The following is an 18,117-nucleotide window of genomic DNA, read 5'->3' on the forward strand; positions in this document are numbered from 1 at the left end:
CTCTCAGGCTGTAGCACTCCATCATGTGGATGCAGTCTTTCTTTTGGAAGAGTTCACTGCCAATGGTTTGGGTGGTAGCAAGAAACTACCCAGCTGGTGGTAGTGGAGGGTTAGTGGAGGGCAAGCCTGGACTGCTTACATGATCCTAAAGGGCAAGGCTATTGGGCGTTTTCTTGCTTGGATATGACCTTGGTGACCTGATCATTGATGAGGTGCTGGTGCTTCCCAACATTTTGTCTGTCAGAGCCCTCCTGAGTGCTCTGCCAAACTCTCGGCAGCTGCACTGTTGCTGCTTGGAGGATTGTAGGACAAGTGCCTCCACAGTGTTGCTTAAATGCCAGTGTCACACCTGCTGACTAGGATTGTGTCCCTCTGCATCCTGCACAAAGGCTGGTGAGCCAAGGGATCTGTCTGCCTGGAGTGAAGCCAAGCCTTGAGGAAATCCTTAGCTTATCCACGTGGCCAGGAAGCCTTTCTGCGAGGGACAGAAGCTGAAAAGTCAAAGACTAGAGAAACTAAGGATGCCTGGTGTATAGCTAGTGCATGCGTAACAAGTAATCCCATGCTCTGTTGAGTGACTGCAAGACACCCAGGTACATATCCTACAGATTTGTTACATGAGTGAGAACTGCTCATTGTAGTTATTGCTTCAAAGCTTTGGAACAAAGGAACTGCTCTAAGTGTAGGGTGGTTTGCCTCTGACCGATTTAAAGGCATCTCTCTCTCTGCTGGTTAGCTTGAGGTCACTCCTGTGGCTTGTGTAGGCTGTTTGCAGGGGTTTTTTTCATGCTTCAGGAAGATCTTCTGGCTCACCTGTGGCTTCCCGCTTCCTACCAGCTCACAGATCACAGGCAGTGGCTCAGCTAATGCCGAACTTCAGCGACATTGCAAAAACGTGCCAGGACAGGCTCAAAGTGCAGCCTGGCTGGCAAAAATTACATGTGTGTGTTTGGAAAGAGGTAAAAAAAATGAACAAAACCATATGTTGTTTCAAAGTAAAACTACAAGTGTGGGCAACCAGACCATGAAAAGTGACACAGCTTCCTTTAGTTATGACAACCACCCTACAAACCACCTGCATGCAGAAGTGCAGAACAGTCAGGGTGGGCACAAACCCACAACTCGTTTGTGATCTGACCTCTTCAAATGCCCTGGGGAAAGGTGGCTATGGGGAGCCCTGGGTGGTTGGAGGAGAAGCCCTGGGTCCTGCTGTGGGGCAAAGCATCGACCAGCATAGCCAGTTTAGGTAGAGACATCTGTCACTGTCTTGGGAAGACATGGCCATTCGGTGCACGTGGGACAAACCTGAGCACATCTGAGCATTTTTCCCCATTAAGTTTTCTGGTGAAGACTTAGTCCTTGACTGCTCACCTCCCACATGCAGGATCTGTGGTTTTGCCCAAGTGAGGACTGTGAGGCAGAGCTTCTGTCTTATTTGATTAGGAAGAAGTGAACTCTAGTCCTGGTCTTCTGGATGGAGGAAAAAAATCTGGTCTAATTTATCAGCTTGAGAGGAAATACTTCATATGGAAGTACTTCTACAGTACCAAATTTCTAAAAGTTTCCATAGTCTCTTTGCTCTTTGGGATCTTGAACAATTATAATTGCATGGCACAGCCTGCCTTTGTTCCAGGAGGGAAGGGCCTGGGGCCACAAAACTGCATTTTTTTTATTCCCTAACTTGCAGCTTCTCCCTGCAACACCCCTCCGACCATTTTCTTGCCAGACAGGACTTGGCCCTGAAACTCAGTCCAGTGTGATTCAGCATTTAATTGACACACTGGAGCATAAAACCTGACTTTGCTGGCTTTTAGATGCACAGTAGAGGTAGTTTCTCTTGTTATGAGGTAGGTCTGGGGTTTATTTGTTTTACAGGTCAGCATGATGGCCCAGTTTTGTGGCTGATAGGCATACAGGGAGCAAAGGGCTCAGCATGTGCTCAGGACCCAGTCAGCCCAGAGATGTTAGGGGTGTAACACCAGCCACAGAAAAGGAGATGGGGTACCGCATATACCTTTTCAGACATATCAAAGATGCATTTTGCATATACTTTGAGCTCTAGTGCTTATATAAATGAGATATTGCAATATCAGAGTGGTGTTAATCCACTTGAATTTCTTGTTAATCTGTATATAGTAGCTGTATCATAGTTGTGTTAATAGGTGGTGTTTCCTGAAGAAAGTCAAAGCTGGTTTTTAGCAACTTAGGTCGATACCAGCCAGGGAAGTTGCAGGTCTGCTCTTCAAGATCAGAAAGGCAATGGGGTCGACTTGGCAGCGTGTTAAGTTGTCACAGTGCCCAAGGCCTCAGCAGAGCTCCTGACGTTCCCAAGGCAGCAAGGTCATCTTGAAAGCACAGTTGCATTTCTGTGGCATTGTTTATGTTAATATCCCGAGAATGACTTGCATATTTCAACTTTACCATGGATTAATCATTAATTAAGATCTTACAAAACTGAAGTCAGAAACCAGCGGTCTAAGAAAACAAAAAAATTATCTAGTAAAATGTCTGTGTAGAAAAAGCTGCATAGATTCATTTTAATCTTGGGTAGTTTGAATAAAGGGAAGGGGGAAAAAGCCAGAAACACGTTTCAGTGGGGCACAGTTCTTCACCTCATTTGGAAAATGTTGCTTTTTGTGAAGGGCATGCCTCATGTCTGAACACCAGTAAAGGGCTGTGTTTTGCTGGTGGTTACTTGCTTCTTTCTCATGAGAGAAGGAACTTGGTGGACCTCTAGCGAGTGGAAAGGTCAGCAATGAATTGAGGAGAAGACATTAGTCTTCTTGTGTGACTTGATGATTTGTCTGACAGGTGAGTTTCCTATTGTGGCTATATCTCCTTGAAAGCTGTTTTTAGCATCATGTTGATGACCCATTCTCTGAGCAAGATAGATTGACCTGAAATGATTTCTGGGCCACACAGACTCCCAAACCAAACCTGCAATGTTTATACAGGGAAAACAGGCAAAATTAGGTGACTCTATCCCCATCCCCAAATCCTGCAAAAAAATTTTAAAAATGTATTTTCTTTCCATTTCTGTGCACAAAAAAAGATTAAGGAAACCTCTCATGATTAATATCCTTCAGGAAAACCAAGGCATGTTGGCATAAAGTGCCTTGTCCTAATTGCATTATGAAAAATGATGCTAGAGGTAGGAAGTTACAGACACTTTTTGCTTTCTTATGAGGGACGTAGAAGCTCATGCACTATTTATTCTTGTCTCCTTCTCTTTTGGATTATTTACTAGCGCTAGTCCCTGCCTTGGTGGCCAACACCTCTCCCATCTCTCTGCTGTGCCTCAGTTTACCTCTGCTCCCTCACATTGCTCTTCTCCCCAGACTTGGTATTTGCAGCAAATTTTCCCCAGGTGGACTTACACCAGGGAAACAGCCAGGCATTCTGGAGGACTGCAAATACTGCCAAGAGGTACAGCTTAGCTTTCTGTGTGTTTGAAGGGTGGAGCATGCTGAGATGAAAATGACATGCCAGTCCACAGCACTTCTGCCCTGCAGCGATGACATGCAACAGAGCTACAGGAGTTTTGTGCACTGGGTGGATGGAAAGCATGGAGGGATGCCAGCTTCAGCTTCACTGGATGTGAAAAGAGATTTAGGCTGATCAGAGGCTGCTGGAAGAATGGGGAGATGCCCAGTAGGCCTGCTGGGAAGGTCCCTGTCCTCTGCAGGCGGTGGGGTAGGGGAGCCAGTGGGCCAGTGCATCTCCCCTCCCCGCAGGAGCCTGTGGGGATGTTGGCTGCGGCGCCCCGCTCCCCTCCTGCCCCAAACACCCTCTCTCTAGCTCAGAGGGGAGCACAGCTTTGGCAGAGTGGCTAAACCTGGCAGTGGGATGTGGCAATGAAATAACAGTCTCCATTTTTAAAGAATGCTTTATTCACTACATCCTAGAAATGTACCGTAAATGGAGCAAGAACTAAAACTCAGAGGCTTCTGACAGTACAGAGAACAGAGATACAATAAAACATCTAAAATATCAGCTCTTTTGAGAATAAGGCACACTAGTTCTGTTTTGTTTTTTTTAATATATTTTTTTTTCTTTGAATAGTTTGTTCTTAACCTAAAGATGTTCACATTTCAAGTTATCAGACTTACCTCAGTAGTAGTGTACATGAAATGGTTTAGAAGCAAGTGTAAAAGACAGGCCATGGGCGGAAGGCTCAGCTGCCTGCATCCCCAGGTGCTGCCTGCGTTCCTGGGTGCTGCCGGCTCCTGCCTGCTGCCAGCTCCTGCCTGCTCCTGCTGTAGCGCAGGCAGCACCCACCGGTGGCCTGGGGTGCCTCGGGGTTTGCCCTCGTTGGCTCCTTTCTTTCCCTGCACCTCTATGAGTGGCAGGACCCTCATCCTGTTGGTGGGGAAAGGATGAGTGGGAAGGGAGCTATCACCCTTCATCCCTCCTCTGTGGGTCGGTCGTGGCCTCGTGCTGGAAGGGGGCCAGCAGAGACCCAAACAACTAGACTGCATTTTCCCGACCCCAGGGGTGTTTGTGCAGGGCCCATGGATCCACAGCGGCATTTAGTGTTGAGCCATGTAAGGCCTTAGCCAGAGGGCCGGAGGAGAGAGCACCGGCCTCCATGTTGGGGCTTCCCCTGTGGGGCTTTGCCCAAATCACCTCTTCTCACCCTACAAAGGGGCAGGGCCTCAGGGCTAAGGTCTGGGTGCACTTTCAGAGTGCAGGGACAGACAATAAAAGTCTCCCAGGATGGGGCGCAGAGGGGCAGAGTCCGACCTAATGGTTAACCTCACAGTGCTTTCGCTAACAGGTCGACAGGGTTAAGGAGAGCTCAGCTTGGCTGAGCAAGAGCACCTGAAAAACAACCCCTCAATTTTGAGGCAAGGAAAAAAAAGTGTATTAAAAGGTCACTTAACTGAGCTGGGCGTGGTCTGGAAGCGGTTCAGTTGTCAAAATATACTCAATATGAAACCCCTTTGGTTGGTACTTATACCACAAAAAGTAAAGGAACATTGTTTACTCACTCCCTGCTTCACACCTCATGTCACTGGAGCTGTGTTTGCAGGGCTGATGCACTTCATACAATGGGCAAGATATTTCTTTACCGTTTTACTATATTTTACATTCACCGCACTACTAAATAAAAGCCTTTAAACAGGCCACAAAACACTGCAATAATATATTTACTTCTTAATAAAACAAACTTTTTTATAACATTGCAATAAAATGTTTTTGTTTTGTGACAAACCACATACCATGTAAATTTGCAACATAAAATGACTTTTAAAATGTATATTAAAAGATATTTACAAGCTCTATGTCTTAAAATCATCAGGTCTAACCGCTCCCGCCCCTGATGTGCATGTACAACTCCAGTTGCGGAGAAGGGGAATTAAGCGTGGAAGGGAGGGCGGGAGGGAGGCTAGACCTGTTTCACTAATTCCAGTATCACTACCACCCCTAGTACCTCAGAAATTTCTCATGGAACATGATGGAGCGATGGGTAAGTAATGCTGCACATCCTCTCAGCGAGCGCGCACCTCCTCTTGCCGACGGCAGCATACATTCTCAGTCACTACAACATATACTTCAAAGAATAAAATATAGAGCGTTGAAAAAGAGCCTAGGCTTTATACTGGATGAAGATCTAACTCAAGACACCTCGCATGAAATATCGGCTACTTGTTTCTGCACGTGCTCCAACTACAAGTAGCTTCAATAAATAGAAAATCCAGTTGTTAAGGAAAACTCAGAGCCTTTCCTTTACTTAACACAAGCCTGCAAATCACACTGTGAAGAGGTTTGTGTGAGGAGGCTTTTTTTCTCTTTCTCCCAAAAAGGCAATATTAGTTACTTCTGATTTCAAATAAGAACGAGCAGATTGTATTAATGCCAGCACAAAAATTCAGAGGTCTTGCACATTTTTCAAATTGCACTTTCCAGTATAATTTTTTTTAAATAAGATACTTGTTGTTTTTTTCTTTAAAAAAAATCTAAGGTATGTATTCTTTAAATATTGAATATATTCTTCAAAATATATTGTTAAAAGTTTCCCTAGCTGCTCAGGTGTGCTTTTTAATATATAGCTGATATATTATTAAAGGCACTACAAAATAGACATCTCTGGAGTGCAGAAGTTACTAAAAAATAACCTTCATACCACAAATATATTGAAAATATAACTGCTAAAAAAAAAAAAAAAGACCCTATGCAACCCCACTAGGATGCGTATAAATGCACGTCAGCGGTGGGCTGGATGCATTGAGGTCCTTTAGAAATGTATGAATACAGGCATGTTAAATTTTAAAAATAGCCTAAAAAAGTTAGTGAAAACTTCAAGCGTAGAAAATATTTCAAACATGGTTTTCTATGACATTCTTCACTTTCTGCATCAGTTTACCAAGCCCAAACGTTTACTCTTTCGCAGACGGTTCTTTCTTCATAAATAGTAAAGTGTTCCTTCAGTGTGTGTTTCTCTGCCCCCCTCCTCTGCCGACAGTCTCAGTACGTCTGGTAGACATCATGGATGGGGACCTGGATGGTGGCGGCCGGGAACGCTGGGGGGATGTAGCCGGCGTATCCCCCGTAGGCAGCGGCGGCTGCAGCAGCAGCAGCTGCAGCATTCTTCTGTAGCGTGGCTATTGTTGCTGTTGCCGCAGCGGGTGCTGCGAACGGCACGTAACTTGTCCCGTAAATCCCAGCGGCGGGGATCCGCTGCACATTGGGGGCCATGGTGTACACCGGCGTGATGGGGCGGCCCTGGAAGCAAAGCATTGGGTTCAGACCTCTATAAAAGTGCTTAAATTACTGTAACACTTTGTTTCCACCCCCTGAATTGCAAACCCCCTAGAAGGGGAGGTGATAACGGGAGGGTAGGCAGCGTGTGCCCTGTTGGTTGTGAGTTACGCTGTCATGGGGGACTGTTCCCTCTGTCCCAGATTTGGTACCCCATAGGGGGAGAGCAGCTGTCTGAAGTGCAGATGTCTAAGACAGGTCAGATGTACTGCAGGGCTGTTGGGCACCACAATATCCTCTACAGCACCTCCTGAATGGGAGCAGGGCAAGAGACCAGGCTTTCCCTGGCCCTGGGTATGCAGAGCAGGACGTATGGGAAGCGGGATGTGCGGGAAGTGGGATGTGTGGGAAGCAGGGATTACGTGCTGAACTCACCTGGAAGGGGGGAGGCGTTGAGACAGCTGGTATTACAGCTGCGGCTGCAGCTGCTGCGGCAGCTGCCGCGCTGGCTGGGTCCTGCTGGACAGCTATAGGGTTGATGATGTGCTCGACAGTGTGGATTTTGCCGTCTTCCATCATCTTGGCCGGCGGTGCGGCCTGAAACATGGAGTACTGGGCACCAATGGCAGGGATGGCCACTAGGAGAGACCAGACACATCAGGTGCATTAGGAGAGGGTCTCCAGGACCTCATCTCAAAGAGCCCTCCCTCATGGCTGCGCCAGCTCTCCCACAGCAGTCCTGCACTGCTCTCATCAGGGCAGGTAGCCCTGTGTGCTGGCAGGGGACCTGGGGCACCATGGCTGATGCACAGTGCTGGGCTCGGTGCTGCCTGCTCTGCCCAGCATTTTCCCCCATGCTCCTGGCATGGGTGTTCCAGGGCCAGAGCCCTGCTGAGGACTGGGAACTGAGGCCTGGATTTACACAGCCCCTTCTGACCACCACTGTCCTCGCCCCTGGCCAAGAGTGTGGCCTGAGCACAGGGATGGGTGAGAGTGCATATTGTCCTGGTGGGGTCCCTGCTCCAGCTGTTGAGATCAAGGGATGTGTAACTACCATAGACAGAGCTGCTCTGGGAAAGAGTGTGGTTTGTACTTCAGAAGTTGCAGGCAGCAACTGGTCCAGTCTATATGCGATCCTTTGGCCAACCCTGCAAAATATCAACTCATTGACTATTATGCATTTCCCAGGACTGATTCAGCTAACTATGTTTTATCCCATCTCTCTGCTACAGGATCAATCTATTTAATGACACCAAAAAAAAAAAAAAAAAAAATTGCTCTTTAGAGAATACTCCCTCATGCCAAAATTGGAAAATGCAAAATAATTAGAGCTAAGGTCTTTCAGACAAAGGGAAAACGCTCTGGTCAGAATGATGGTGTTCAGAGATGGTGAATTTGTACATGGTCCAAAATGGAGCTTCGTGGCACTGCTTAGGGAAGAAATGTGCTTTGCTGAACACTCCCAATAAACACAATAATTGGACATGAGCCGGCAGTGTACACCCACAGCCCAGAAAGCCAACTGCATCCTGGGGTGCATCAAAAGAAGTGTGGCCAGCAGGTTGAGGAAGGTGATTCTCCCCCTCTACTCCACTCTCGTGAGAGCCCACCTGCAGCACTGTGTTCAGCTCTGGGGTCCACAGCACAAAACGGACATCCAGCTACTCAAGTGGTCCAGAGGAGGGCCACAAAAATGATCAGAGGGCTGGAGCACTTCTCCTGTGAGGAAAGGCTGAGAGAGTTGGGGTTGTTCAGTCTGGAGAAGAGAAGTGTCCGAGGAGATCTTATAGTGGCCTTTCAGTACTTAAAGGGGGCTACAGGAAAGATGGGGAGGGACTCTTTATCAGAGAGTCTAGCGATAGGATGAGGGGTAATGGTTTTAAAGTAAAAAAGGGTAGATTTAGATGAGATGCAAGGAAGAAATTCTTCACTGTGAGGGTGGTGAGACACTGGAACAGGTTGCCCAGATAAGTTGTGGCTGCCCCCTCCCTGGAAGTGTTCAAGGCCAGGTTGGACGGGGCTTTGAGCAACCTGGTTTAGTGGAAGGTGTCCCTGCCCATGACAGGGTTTGGACTAGATGATCTTTAAAGGTCCCTTCCAACCCAAACCATTCTATGATGCTATGATTTCCATCATTGCCTCATAGTGCACACTTCAGCATTCAGCTTGTGAACCTTCAGCAGTAAGGATATTCACAAGGTGAACAGAGTAATCAATAAATGATGGACTAAGAGGTGATGTTGGCATCTGTGGGAGGTGCAGCCAGTAAGTCAGAAATGAAGCCAAATATGCACACGGGTTTCTTTCACTGGGATGAAACTTTGCAATGTGGAAGTGTGCAATTCTGCCTGTAGGAAGGACAGGTGCCAGCAAGCAGTACTCTTGTTTTGATCTGAGAGACTGCAACAAGGGATCTGATCGGATATCTTTCAGGCAAAGGTGTTTCCAATGCCAGTGGACTACCACTATTTCCTCACGCAGAGACCTCCACCTGTGAGCTTTTCCAGTTTTCCTTCTACACCAAGTCCACCTGGTCAGCTCAAACCAGCTTTATCACTGGTTTAAATAACCTGGATAATAATTTCTCACCAAAGCAAAGGCAGAGAGCTCGTGCTCCATTCTGCAGTAACTTCTGGCAGAAAAGCAGTAACAGGCATCTGTGATTTTGGGGTGACCTCTTAGGAGTTTTCTAACCATTTTCAAAGAAATGAGCTTCAAAGTTGTTCTAAACAGTAGGAAACTTTGCAGAGTTGGTACATGTCTATTCCTCTGTTCTGGTAATGTGCTTTCAGAGCCATACCCTTTTAATAACAGAGGAAAGTCTCGCCTGTGGTACCTCTTACTAGATCATCTGATCTGGTTGGGGAAAACAGGTTGGGTGCTTCTGTGCTCAGAGGCTGTGCTGGAACCATATGAGAGGGGAAGACCCGACAAAGAAGTCTGAATCTCAACATGCTTCAAGCATAGAAACATTTAGACTTGAGCTTCAGGCTTTTGTTTGGCAGTTGAATGAATTACAGACTAATAGGCGTGCATTTCAAAGCCCACTTTTCAAGCATCCTTTAGTAATACCTGGAATTCCTAAAGTATCTTTACAAACATGCATAGCAGTATTTTCTGATTGTGAGTGGGCAGTTTTCTCAGGAAGTCTGATCTTCCTTTGGAAATGGCTCTAATCTTAACAGCCTTCCTTTGTCTCTGGAATTCTTCTCAGATTCTCATCCAGCTGTTATGAAGAACTCTTCACAGCCTTCATTAGATGCAAGCTGTAGTTTGGAACGTGTTTTGGGAAACCACTGTAGGTCCATTATTAAACACCACTTAGGTCCTGCAGTTATAATTTATTTGGAGAGAGGAATGGGGAGAACACCTGAGGACTTCTGCAAGAGGACTTTCTCCCATCACCTGCAAGGACCTTCTTCCTCAGGATGCTTTTCCAAATAAAAATCTTTCCAAACAGGATCTTGAGGAATTGCAGGGCTTCAGCCTTCATCCCGTTCACCTGGGAAGGGCAAGGGCTGGATATTAAGCTGAGGATGTGGCAGAAGGTGGCAATCCCTGCCCTGGCCCTTTTGGGTGGGCACCCTGCAGCCCAGCAGAGCTGAGAGCTCTCCTGTAGGCGCTGCATAATGGCAAGCTGGACCCTGAGGGCTCCTTCCATTGCTCCATCTCCATGCTGCTGCTGGGGACGGAGGAGCTTGCCTCAGCGATGGACTTTCTTGCAATGGGAAAGCCCCAGGTGCTTTTCCCAGCCTTGTAACACTGGAGAAAACAAACTAAGCAAGGGAGAGGTCTGGCCTGGCTGGAAATCTGGGGTGGGAATCTCCCAGGCTGAAATTAGCATTGAAGAAATCAAAAGAGAGGAAGATTACTCTTAGTCACCATGCTCTAGTGTGAATGACTAGATGGAGAGGAAAGTCCTCTTCCTCCTGAGAAGGTGCAGAAGGGGACAGGAGGAGTGAACACAGCTTCAGCCCCTTTTTTCTTTGGCCTGAAGAGCTCCCAGGTGCTCACGTCCCCTGTCCCTCTGCATGCCTCTTGTTTGCAGAAAGCCTGGCTAGGGTCATGAGGCATCCGGCACAGGGGAGTGCTGAGCTCTGGCCCCAGGGCTGTCCCCACTGCTGCAGCCATGGGCTGGCCCTGGAGGGGTCCCCACATGCCTGACATGGGGCTTGGAGTGGGACCTCACCCGCAACCTCTGCTTTCCTCCCCTCATTGCACATACTAACCTGCACCAGGCTTAATGGCCACCGGATTGACTGCAGGTAGCTCCAGGTTGGGTACCAGCTCATATCCTTTCTCTTGCTGTTTTCCTTTGCCTTCGTGGTACCTGCTGTAGATGCCACGGCCGGCGGAGTATCCCCCCAGGTAGGAGCCCCTGGGGCCTGGGGCTCTGTTGCCAGCTGCACCTCGCCCTCTGCCTCGTATGCTGCCTGCTTATGATAACAACATAGAAGAGGATGGTGAATAACAGAGAGCGACAGCCCTGTGGGGAGCATGAACAGCCCCAGGCTGAGATCAAGAGGCATGTGCTTAGAAATGAGGCTGCTGAAGTTAGTTTGATCTGAGTCTTAGTGACTTTGCTTAGGAAAAGAGTTTGGCCTTAGAAGCACCCAGTAAGCCTAGGCAAGATTTCCTCTTGATGTTTCTGACCATACATTAATTGCTTATTTATACTGATGCAACTCTCGTGGCCAGTGTTATGGGTATAATGCACTCAGCAGAGAGAGGGGCTCCTCCAGGGTGATTTCTATGCAGTAGGAACAGCTTCTGCTCTCATCTGTCCTCCAGAGGAGACCCAGCCTCTCAGCTGGCCATGATGGGACCCTGCAGAGATGGCCTGAAGTTGTACCTGCCCTTTAACCAACCTTGTCCCACCATCACATATGTTTTTACTAGCGTTGTTTGCATTCTCTGCTATTTTATTAGTAATGTGAATATATCCCATCTCCAAAAATATTGCCTTTATTTGTCTTAGCGACTCCATGCACGTTATGATAGTACTTTGGACACTGCAGTATTAATGCACTCTACGATGGCCTAATTGAATATTTAGATTGTCAGTTAACTCCTTTATAGTTCATTTCAAGTACAAATCTGGAAATTGAGAAGAAGCTGAAATTTTTGATCAACTAGGGTTAAAAATATTTCTTGGTTTATGTGGGTGCCTTAAGAATATATGCATGCTAAACTGCCTGTTATATGGAAATACTCATTGCATTTCAGGAAACTATAATTCCTGTAAGTACAGGATAATTGTAATTATAACACCAGTTATAGCTGCTAGGGTTTTTTATGAATAACTGATTTTTGGTTAATTTTTAATGACTGTAACAGATACCTAATTAAAGTATACATAGTAAAAGAATTATTTTGCACTCCCATGATTCCTTCTGCTTGTAGTTCTCAAATGACTTTATAAAGGACACAGCACTACTGTCATTTTAACGCAGAGGACAAATAACACCTGGAGAGCTCCCGAGGCTTCTCCTGACATCCCTTCTTTTGGATGACCAGGTCACCGTAGCCACACCTCCAGGAGAAGGCAAAGGGAGCACTCTGTCATAATCTCTAATACTGAGACTCTGGCTCTTTGGAAGGAGGCATCAGAAGCTGGAGTCCTTGGACTTGTTCAGACTTAGTACAGCACTCATAAAAACCAGCTCGCTCTCTTCCCCATCCCATGCTTGGTCCATTAGCTCATTCTTAACCATATTTTTGATGCCTCCCTCATACTGGCCTATACATTAGCAATTATTTATAGATAAATACACTCTGTATAGTCACAGATTAAAATGATACCAAACAGAAATATGACAAAAAGACATATAAAAGAGTGTTTAAGAAAAAAGTGCATAGCACCAGGTGTCCTTTGGCTCAGGCAGACCTTGGGTCACACCAGCCTGAGCTCAAACCTGCCCATTACATGCCCTAATTGTGCTTACTAACCTTTCACAAAGTAATCTCTGTTGGGCCCGATCAAGGCATTGTATGGATATCCATAATAAGCTAGTGTGTATGGATCACAAGAGTAAACATAATTAGGTTGCTGAGTTACTTCAGGCGTTGCTGCGGCCCCTCCTTTTGCTGCTTTCTGGTAGCGAGTATATTGCTCCTTGTCTACCGGCTTGGCCAAGGTAACCTCCAGGCACGAGCCTTCCAGTTCAACACCATTAAGGTTGTTCATGGCGTGAATGGCATCTTCCCTGGTTGTAAAGTGCACAAAGGCGTAATCACGTATTTTTTTCACCCGCTCTACACAGCCAGGGTTAAACTGCCCAAAGACCTTTTTAATGGTGTCCTCTGTGGTCTCAATCATTAAATTCCTCACATAGAGGATTTTAACAGTCTCCATGACATCTTCATCCACATCTATCTCTGGTTCCGCCCAGTCAACAGCAATTTGGTGTCCCCACAGCTGGATCCTTCCCGGCATGAGTTTCCTCCTGGCCATTGCCGCTGCTCGATGGCTCTCATACTCCACGAAGGCGAAGCCTCTGTTCTTCATCTTGTCTGCAGCACTGGCATACACGATGACATCCAGCACGCCTTCTGTCACCTTGGCAATCTCTTCCAGGATCTCCTCTCTCTTCTTCATCTTGGGAATGCCTCCAATGAAGAGCCGGCAGTTATCCACACTGCAGCACACACCCAGCAGCCTACCGGGGCGGATTTCATAGTTATTCAGCTCCCTGACAGCCCGCTTCGCCTCGTGCTTCTGCGTGTACATCACAAAGGCGTAGCCACGGTTCTTCCCATCAAAGTCCATCATCAGGCGCATTTCATAGATGCGGCCGACGGACTCAAACACAGGGACGAGCTCATCTTCATAGACGTCACGGGGGATTTTGCCCACAAAGACTTCGCAGCCGCGAGGAGGGTGCAGGCCCTCCCATCCAGGAGGAGGGCCACCGTACTTGCGTTGCCCGTTCTCCTGGATCATGCTATATCCAGTGCGCTCCATGAGGGCCAGCAGAGCTGCCTCATTGGGCGCACCAGCAACACCTTCAGGGACTTTCGTGGTAGCCACATTGGAGGAATCGTTGCTCATCCTTGCAGTGGAGTCCTCAGCAGTCATGGTGTCAAACTCATTCACAGCCTGATAAAGCCTGGGCAAAGGAAGAAGGAGGACACTTGTTAGAAGCTGTTAGCTAACACCAGAATCCCACCCCTCTCTTGTCTTCCTGTAGTTGTTCTGCGAGTTCATTTTCAAACTGGGACTAAGGTTGCAGAAAAGCAGATGACAAGCCACACCAGCCTGAGTATTCATACTATAGGGGGAGCACATTCTGGATGTAGACACACCCTCTCTTTGAGGTGGGCGGCTGAGGATCACCTGCCCATACCACCCTGGCACTGAGAGCTGTTGCCACAGGAGGCTGAAGTCTCATGAACAGATGCCACCAAGCACCTCAAAACCTCAAGACCCTGGGAAGGCTTGTCTCGTCTTTGAAAGGGTAGGAAGGAGCTGGCACAGAATTAGGAAAGGGAAGATACTGCCATGAAGCCAGCAGTTCCCACCTCCAGAGCCCTTTCCTCCCTCTCAGTCATTCCTCAGTTAATCCATCTACTCCTGAACAGCACAAGTGGCAGGTGCCACACTCCATGTCGAAAGATAGCAAATGCATGAGAAGCACCAGGCACGGTTTCCATCTGATAACAACCCCTCACTCCTCTAGGCCTTCACAGTAACTGTTGAGTAGGAAATAATAAATACGCTTTAGCATCGGGGGGGGACCAATTCTTGTTCTCTTGTGCAAAGGGAAATCTGGCAAGCTTCTGATTGCCTGCTGCTTGTGGTACAACGTCTGATGTTTTTGTTTCTTCTGTTATTACAACAGGACTTCACAAAAGCTGAAGAGAATCACTCCCTTATGACAGGAAACTTGCTTTAGAGCAAGAGGCCAGCACAGCCCTGCAAGCCAGCAAGAGGAAGGCAAATCTCAGAAACCTCATTCTGCATTTGAACACAGGCAGAGAGTAGGAAATGCAGACACACAGGAGGAGATGACCATGCTAATGACCACAACTGCAAGACAGTGGGCTTCCTCTCTGAGCACAATTAAATAAGATACTTTGGGACTCTGAGAGAGTTAATTCATTGCATTTTAAAGCTGGAAAGGTCCATCAGATCATTAATGAGAGTGGTTGTATATGACATGGACCATTACATTTTCCTGCTATTTGCACATTGAGTCCTATAACATCTGAGTAAATCGTATCTTCCAGAAGGACCCGGGTTTTAAGGAATCAAAGAGCCATAGACCCCACCACTTCCCTTTATGGCTTGTTCACTAATCACTCCCTCAGACAAGCAAGCTTGCTGTGTTTCTCATGAGAATTTGTCTGGCTTTTGCTTCCAGCTAAGATTACTTGTTAAACCATTCTCTGATAGACTAAAGAGTTTTTCAAGGCCTCTGCTTTTGCCTTATGATGATATTTAAGTTGTGTAATCAAGTCTTTTTAATAAAAGTTGCAGGCTGAACTCCGGAATTCCTTCACAATCAGTATTTTTTTCACCTGAAATTGTTTTTGTGGCTCTTTTGACAGTTCTCTAGGCTTTCAGCCTTTTCCACCCTTGCTATATACAGGGATGAAGATCATCCCTTTTTCTTCTCCCCATGTCTCTGTATCACCAAGGCCTGTTTCTCCACACCTTCTCAGTAGCAAACCATGTGGAGTTTTTTGTCAATTCTAACCCCAAATCCTTTCCAGAAGCACCACTTGCTGGGGTTATGTCCCATGCAGCAGGCATGCCTTGCGTTTGTTACTCCTAAATGCCACAACCTTGTGTTCATCCCTATCCCATGCCTTTTGAATAGATCCCACCTACTGAGTGCTACATGTTGGCTCCTTCTCATTGTTTTTTACAACTCTATCAGCCTTTGCATCATCCATCGTTTCATTTGCCATGATTTGCATTCATGACCAGTTTGTTGATGGAACTGTCAAAAAACACTGGCCTCTGTAGGAAACTCTGCAAATCACTATAAGAAATGCCCCAATCTGGGTTTGACAGGATTGTTTTCCAAAAAAAGGACAAAGCTTCAGCTACATTTATTTATTCTATGTAGTTGTGTTATTCAGTGGGACACAGGTTTCTCTCTGTCCCACAAAAACTGTGATATATACCCTTTGTTAGAATGATTTGGCCATTTTCAATGCATTGGTTGCCATGCAGGTAGGTCTTTCACTAGTACAGTAGGCGCAAGTCCACAGAAATATGGGCGCAAAATTTAGGCACCTAAGTCTGATTTGTGTGTTCCACAAAACCCATTTAAATCCTAGTAATCTTAGCACCTCAGATTTTTTTCAGTAAATCTCTGCTGCCCAGAATTGTGCTGGTCTGTATCAAGAGATGCCTCTGCAGCAGCCAGGGCAAACACCACTGTGCCTGGTTCAGCTCCTAAATGTGTTTAGGATTGGGAAACCAGACCTCTGAGCTTTGATCTGTGGTAGGACCTGATCCTGAAGGTGTGTTTGGGCCATGGGTGTTACATGCTAATGCTTCTGAGTCATTTTAATTTAAAAGTATGGAGAGCAGAGTGGGAGGCAGAGAAGGTAGAAGTAACAGTGATGCTGGTGCCCAGGCATACTTTAGAAAACATAATTTCTCTGAAGCCAGGTCTTTCATGGAAGTGCATCAGTTTTGATAGCTTCTTCCTTTAAAATGTTGATGAACACGTTTCTCTCAGATTCAAATGTTCCCCCTTTTAAATGTGTCACATTTTCATTTTACACCTGGGAATTATTTGACATAATTAAAAAAATTAAGGCAGAGAAAAACATTTTCATTTTTCACTTGACAATTTGTTCCTAAAAATGTGACTTCACCTTTCCCTGAATGAAAGAAAAGCTTGTTAAACACTTTACTGGGGAATAATCATTACCTTTACATGGGCCACCTGTTGGCAAGTGAATTAGTTATTGCCTCAGGTTTGGGTAGAAATTTAGAAATAAGTCATTACCATTAGTTTTAGGTCAACTTACAAAAGAAAAGTCTCTGTATTCTGTCATCTGCAGGGCTCAGTTGCTGGGGCTACAGTCTAGAAAGCTACAGATGGGCACCGGGAGAGAGGAGAGATGGAGCAAAGCTTCCCCAGCCCACCAGAAACCAGCTGGTAATTCGGTGTCTGTCCAGGAACGGGCATGTTCTCCAGCACTTTGCATTGCACCAGCAGGATGATTTCTAGTATTGGAAGTTGTACTTGAAGCTGCTGCTAAGTGCTGATTGGCCACCTTTGCTGCAAGCACTACCATACACTGTCTATGATACTGAATAATTAAAAATTCTTTGTGAACCTGAAATGCACTTATCCCTATGTAATTTATTGTGAATCAGGATTCATGATCAAATGTGTTTAATTTTTTTCTGTGCAGGTCCACAGAGCTGGGTTTCATAAGTATATACTACTTAAGACAATTATAGAGCCCGTGTAGTCCTACTTGAGGTAGCTAAATACATACTTAACAACATTCATTGCCACATGACACAATCAACACCTTCATAAAGTTCAGATATCATCTACCTTGATGAGAAAAAACACAGGAGTGTCTGGTCTGAGAGTTCTCTCCTCCTGTTATTACTGACTTAGAAAATGGGCTGCCAACACAACCAAACCTTTTCATGTGAAAAGCAATCACTCTCAAGAAAATTGTTTTCAAAAATACCTGTTTCCAAAGTGTTCAACCCTACTTGTGCATTTTTTTTAGTCTACAGTAAACTGCTCATGAAAACTCGCTACCATGTGTTGTGGGTGTACACAAGGCATGAGCTAATACTGTGTGTTTAGTGGCCTTAATAAAGTCAGACTGATTTCAGTACATCCACCAAGTGTGATTAATGCTAGAAGAGGCAAAAATTTAAGCTGCATTAAAATGTAGTGTCTTGGGAAATGCAAGGGCTTCATTTCTAGTCTGTGAGGAGGAAGGTACACCTGATCTTGATGGCAAAGATTCATAAAAGAGAGACAGACAAAAAATATTAATTGCTAATGAGAAAGGTTGTGCTCTGGAGATAACTAAGTTTTAAATTATTAATTATCAGGACTGAAACAAGACTGGCTTCTTTTCTCCTCAGAAAAAGGTAAAGCCTGCTTGATTGTTCAACATCACATTAGATGGATGCTAACTGCTGCCAGCCCACCAGGAGCCAGGCTTGTGAGCCCTTTGGTTTAGCGTCTCTGCTCTAAGAACTCTCCCTCACACAGGTGAACTCTCAGACATACACGTTTCACTGAAACCATTCAAATTTCACTTCCCCTTGCTTATGAAACTCCTTCCCTGCTGCCAACTGGGAGGTGTAAATAGTTCTTTCCCTAAACATTAATTACCTTCTTTTTAACCTATCTTTCTTCACATCACATCTCGAATATTAAATGGAAAAGTTACTGTGTTGGCAGTGACTGACCTAAA

General features: G+C 45.9%; 1 protein-coding gene across 5 annotated transcripts in view; it reads right to left on the reverse strand.

Moving 5' to 3' along the window:
* Positions 1-3,868: 3,868 nt before the first annotated feature.
* The window catches only part of RBM47 (RNA binding motif protein 47), an 82,061-nt gene continuing 67,812 nt past the window's right edge, over positions 3,869-18,117 (reverse strand). For 4 of the 5 annotated variants that reach the window (XM_074866037.1, XM_074866042.1, XM_074866041.1 and 1 more), the window contains exons 2-5: positions 12,652-13,811; positions 10,932-11,138; positions 7,138-7,340; positions 3,869-6,726 (exon numbers count right to left, since the gene is read on the reverse strand). In XM_074866037.1, the coding sequence (XP_074722138.1) occupies positions 6,469-6,726; positions 7,138-7,340; positions 10,932-11,138; positions 12,652-13,811 (1,828 nt within the window). In that variant the 3' untranslated portion in view covers positions 3,869-6,468. The remainder of the gene's footprint in view (positions 6,727-7,137; positions 7,341-10,931; positions 11,139-12,651; positions 13,812-18,117) is intronic. The other variant, XM_074866038.1, reaches the window with a different exon arrangement.

Source organism: Strix uralensis, chromosome 4 (genome assembly GCF_047716275.1).
Source record: "Strix uralensis isolate ZFMK-TIS-50842 chromosome 4, bStrUra1, whole genome shotgun sequence".
In the NCBI taxonomy this organism is placed as follows: Eukaryota; Metazoa; Chordata; class Aves; order Strigiformes; family Strigidae; genus Strix; species Strix uralensis.